Source organism: Carlito syrichta, unplaced genomic scaffold (genome assembly GCF_000164805.1).
Source record: "Carlito syrichta isolate Samal-C Ts95f unplaced genomic scaffold, Tarsius_syrichta-2.0.1 Scaffold313978, whole genome shotgun sequence".
In the NCBI taxonomy this organism is placed as follows: Eukaryota; Metazoa; Chordata; class Mammalia; order Primates; family Tarsiidae; genus Carlito; species Carlito syrichta.
This window is the reverse complement of record NW_007258074.1, coordinates 858656-864115: the sequence shown is the minus strand read 5'-3', so window position 1 is coordinate 864115 and position 5460 is coordinate 858656. Positions and strand designations below refer to the sequence as shown.

At 41.6% G+C, this 5460-nt stretch overlaps 1 protein-coding gene across 1 annotated transcript in view; it reads left to right on the top strand.

Moving 5' to 3' along the window:
- LOC110596760 (zinc finger protein 679-like) overlaps nt 1-2458 on the top strand; it is an 8025-nt gene extending 5567 nt beyond the window's left edge. The window contains exons 2-3 of the mRNA XM_021718897.1: nt 1443-1569; nt 2349-2458. Of these exons, the coding sequence (XP_021574572.1) occupies nt 1443-1569; nt 2349-2458 (237 nt within the window). The remainder of the gene's footprint in view (nt 1-1442; nt 1570-2348) is intronic.
- Nucleotides 2459-5460: the final 3002 nt, after the last annotated feature.

The following is a 5460-nucleotide window of genomic DNA, read 5'->3' as shown; positions in this document are numbered from 1 at the left end:
CCTCTGCACTCCAGTCTGGGCGACAGAGTGAGACTCCAACTCAAAAAAAAAAAAAAGTAAGAATATAACCCTCTATGGACTCACCATCTGATCTTATCTACCTTCTGCACCCAGAGATGACCACAGTCCTGATTGTTTTTGTTATTTCTTTCTAGCTTAACCATATATCATGAAGCAGGGTTTGGCCTCTCGTGATTTTTTTAGTAATTTAGCATTACTAATATTAATAGTATGCCAAAAATGATTTTTGTGGTTTTCTTTATCTTCCCTTTTTTTTTTTTTTAAAGTCAGAGCCTCACTCTTTAACCCAGACTGGAGTGCAGTAACATGCTCACGGCCACTGCAGTCTCAACCTGCTGGGCTTAGGTGAGCCTTCTGCTTCAGCCTCCCAAGTAGTTGGAACTACGGGCATGTGTCACAACGTCCAGCTAATTCTTTAAAAATTTATTATAGAGACGAGGTCTTAATGTTGCTCAGACTGGTCTCGAATCCATGGGCTCAGGCAATCTTCTCACTTCACCTCCCAGAGTGCTAGTTTTACAGGTGTGAGCCACCATGCCCAGCTTTTTTTTTGTGGTTTTCTTTTCTTTCTTTCTTCTTTTTTTTTGAGTTGGAGTCTCACTCTTGTCGCCCAGGCTGGAATGTGGCATGCTCACGATCACCGCAGCCTTGAACTGTTGGGCTTAGGCTATCCTTCTACCTCAGCCTTCCAAGTAAGTGGAACTACAGATGTGTGCCACCACGCCCAGCTAGAATTTTTGTGGTTTTCTTACCACTGTCTGTTGCACACAGGCTATTATCTTAGGGTGTGGTCACGCAATGTACTCACACATTTCACTCTTTTGGGACTTGACTTGTGTCAGGTTTATATTTTGATGCTGTTGGCAAAGTCATTCTTGATTTTGTCTCCAAGTGCTAAAGCTTTATACATTTGTTGATCAAAAGGCAGAAACTGGGGCACAAAATATTTAGAGTTTACTTGAGCCAAGCCTGGAGGACTCAAACCCAAGGGTTATGAGCTCCATTTAGTGTTTCTTTCAAGCAGGTTTTTAAAGGCAAAAAGGGCCAAAGAGTGAGCCAATACATAGTTATTTGTCAGGAATTTTCATTGGTTCACAGAAATAACATTGATTAATGATTAGTTAGACATTTTTGAATTATAGGGTATAAGGTATAGTATCTAGTGTCTGGCATTGTTAGGTTGACATCTAGCTACTTGTGGTGTCAAATCTACACTGGTTTTGTGGATCTTATGCCATCCTCTTTTCTCCGAGTTAGGGATACATTAGATAATATTTCTGTTTTAAAAAGTGTCTTATTGAATAATTCCAGTCACTTATATAAGTCAGAACCAATTCTCTTCACTTTCTTTTCACCTGGATTTGAAGTAAGAATTCTGCCCATGGCCACTTGGTAAATATGTTTGTTTGTTTTTCTTTCAGGGATTGTTGACATTCAGGGATGTGGCCATAGAATTCTCTGTGGAGGAATGGGACTGCCTGGACCCTGCTCAGAGGAAGTTGTATAGGGATGTGATGTTAGAGACCTACAGAAACCTGGTCTTTCTGGGTGAGGATAACTTCAGTACACAGTTTGTATTTCACAGTAAGGATTTTATTTCCTTCCCTTGCAGAAAGTTTTCTTGGGAGTTTATTCTTTGCATGAATGAGTTTCACATCACTGCTTTCAAGGAAATTTTAGGGATTTGTTGGTATAGAAAAGAAAATCTTCAGGATGTTTTGTCTTGACCTGAAACTTTTCCTTTCTTGAGCTGATCTGTGTCCTTCAGTCTAGTGATAATTCTAGAAATTCAGTGGCAGTTATTGTTGCTCACCCCCTCTTTTTTGAGTCAGGGTCTCACTTTTACCCATGCTATACTTTAGTGGCATGGTCATGGCTCACCTCAGCCTTTATTTCCTGGACTCAGACAATCCTCCCATTTCAGCCTCTTGAGTAGTGAGACTACAAACCTAGCTAATTATTAAATTTTTACTTATTTATTTATGTTAATAGAGATGAGATAGTTCACTATGTTGCCTAGGCTGGTGTCAAACTTTTGGGCTCAAGAAATTCTCTGTTCTTGGCATCCCAAAGTGCTAAGATTATAGGCCTGAGCCACCATGCCCAGTCTGCTAACACATTAAAATTAAATTTTTACTACCAATTTTTGATTCAGTAGTACTGGGTAGTGGAGCTAAGAACCCACACATTTAAAGTGTCTATAAGAAAGCAGTATTTTGAGATTAATTTTCTGTGATCTCGTGCAATGTTCTCTCTTTACTAAGCACAGTACTAGGTTGGTGATGGAGTTCCAGCAATAATTGTGTTACCTTTTTCTAATAAAATAGGTCTTGCTGTGTCTACACCAAACATGATTACCTGTCTGGAGCAAAGCAAAGAGCCCTGGAATTTGGAGCGACAGGAGACAGCAGCCAAACGTCCAGGTAGGTGGGAGTGAATGAAGCAGGTGTACAGGTGAGAATTCCCAAGAAGGAAACCAGGCCTTAAAATGTGGTTTGGAGCCGGGCTTGGTGGCTCAGCCGGTAATCCCGCACCTTGGGAGGCTGAGGTGAGTGGATAGCCGGAGCCCACGGGTTCGAGACCTGCCTGGGCAACTTGGTGAGACCTCATCTCTACAATAAAAATTAAAAATTAGCCGGATGTGGTAGCGCACGCCTGTAGTTCCAGCTACTTGGAAGGCTGAGTGGAAGGATTGCGGGAACCTAGCACGTCAAGGCTGCAGCAGCCACTGCACTCCAGTCTGGGTGACAGAGTGAGACTCCAACTCAAAAAAATAAATAAATAAAATAAAGATGACATGATTGCCTGCAAAGAAAATTTCAAGGTATCTAAAAGAAAGAAGTTAACTCTGAAAACTAAAAATCACTTGTATTTCTATGTAGTAGCAACAAAAACTTGAACACCAAAATTAAAACCACAGTACTGTTTATAATCATTGAAAATGTGAGGCCGGCCTCGGTGGCTCAGCCTGTAATCCCAGCACTTTGGGAGGCCGAGGTGAGTGGATTGCCTGAGCCCGCGGATTCGAGACCCGCCTGGGCAACTTGGCAAGACCTCATCTCTACAATAAATAAAAAAAAAAGTTAGCCGGGTGTGGTCTCGTGCACCTGTAGTTCCAGCTACTTGAAAGCCTGAGGCGGAAGGATCACCGGAACGCAGCAAGTTGAGGCTGCAGTGGCCGGGAGCAACCATTGCACTCCAGTCTGGGTGACAGAGTGAGACTCCAAATCAAAAAAAAAAAAAAGAAAATGTGAAATACTTAGTTGTAAATCTAACAAGACATGAACAGAATTTATATGCTGAAAACTGTACAATACTGAGGAAAGACATCAAAGAAGACCTAAATAAATGGAGAGACAAACCATATTCAAGGATTGGATGACTCAGCACAGATGTCAATTCTCCCCAAAATGACATACAGGTTTAACGCAATTCCTGTCAAAATCCCAGCAAGACTTTTTTTGGAGGTGTAGTCAAGATTATTTATATGGAAGGGCAAAGGAACTAGGAGAGCTAAAAGAATTTTCAAAAAAAGAAAAAGAAAGTGGGAGGAATCACTCTACATGACTCCAACACTTATTAAATAGCTACAGTAATCAAGACTGTGTGGTATTGGTGGAGAAATGGACACATAGATGGATAGAAAAGAGCAGAGAACCCAGAAATAGAACCACACAAAGATGCCCAACTGATATTTAACCAAGGAGCAAAAGTAATTTCAAGAAAAGATATCCTTTTTACTTTGCAAACAAGATGATATCCTATAGAGTATTAAATGCCCAGCTCTAGAAGCTAGACTTGAAACTATAGGTACCAAGCTTCCAATTACAAGAAAACTTTTGACATTTTGTTTTTGTTTTTGTTTTGTTTTCACCCGAGACATTAGAGACGAAAAAGGGTGTCAACATGCAAGGTGGCAGAACCAAAGGGCCAAAAACAGGCATTCCAATTGGCAGTTGCTATTAGTGACAAAACTCCAACTGCCCAATAGAGACCTGGTAAGAACAAGCCTGCTAAGGGGATGGTGTCCATTGCTATGGGTAAAATAGTTGCTCCAAAGAGGCCGATACCTCCAGGACCTTGTCCACTGTACAGGTTGCAGAACCATTGGGGAACAGGGAGAGAAAGCACATGGCTTAGAAATGGTGGCCACTGAGGAGGTCTGAAAAATCTACTAAAGTGTCCAGCACTAGCTTACTACCACCCTAACAGCCTCCAGGTGAATATTAGGGCACAGGAACCCAAATTAATTTCTTTTTTTTTTTGAGTTGGAGTCTCACTCTGTCACTGAGGCTATAGTGCAGTGGCACGCTCCCGGCCACCGCAGCCTCTCCCTGCTGGGCTCCGGCGATCCTTCCACCTCAGCCTTCCAAGTAGCCGGAACTACAGGTGCGTGCTATCACGCCCAACTAATTTTTGATTTATTGTAGAGATGAGGTCTCGCCAAGTTGCCCATGTGGGTCTCGAACCCGCAGGCTCAGGCATCCACTCACCTCAGCCTCCCAAAAGCGCGGGATTACAGGCTGAGCCACCGAGCCCGGCTCCAAATTAATTTCTTAATGAACACAGGTGCCAGCTGTTTGGTCCCAGCCATCCATGTTAAAATATATTGTCTTGTCTTAGTCAAAAGTTACTAAAAGGTTAATTCCAATTTTAAATGTAAAAAGTAATCTATAATAAGTTTAAAAAACAGAAAGCAAAGATGTAAAAAAAGTTGTTAGTATATAAGTATATTTTTTGTTAAGAAAGAATATGCAGAAAAGAGAATAATTTTGGGGAAAAAAAATCTTGTATGGTAAGTTGTTGTTCTGAAATAAAATTACTGGTTAAAGAGGAGGAAAGTGAAAGGGGTTTAGTCTTTTTGCCTTAGCATAACCATTAGAAAGCATTCAAACATTCTACTGCAAAACAAGCAGCAGCCTATCCCTTGGCAAATCTCCTTCAGATACAAGACCCGCACAGCCCAACCATTCATAATTTAGCATAATAATCTCTAGTAAACTTCTAGGATTCTTGTCAAGGCCAAAGATCAAAGATCACCCTTTGGCTGGCCAAAGTCATAAAAGTAATAATACCAGTATGGTCAAGGAGTTTATGAGTTGCAAATGTCTGAGTTTGTGAATTGCAAATATCTAACAAGTCTCTTGCAGAAATCCTCCCCCTCCAGGGTTAACCTAAGCTCCACCATGGCAGTAATCATGTGACTAACCTACCCATCTGCCTGCTGTCCATCACCTGACATTATCAGTACCTGCACTTGTCTGCCTCTTTGTGATGATGTAGAAGCAGACCACCAACGAGTCACCTTAATGATTTCCCCCCATCTAGGGGAATGGTTAAAAGGACTCAACCATAAACAACCAGTGGCCATTGCCTTGCTAGACTCTGAGCTATGGCTGTTGCCAGGCTTCCTAGCTTTGGTCCCCTCCCCAACCTTGG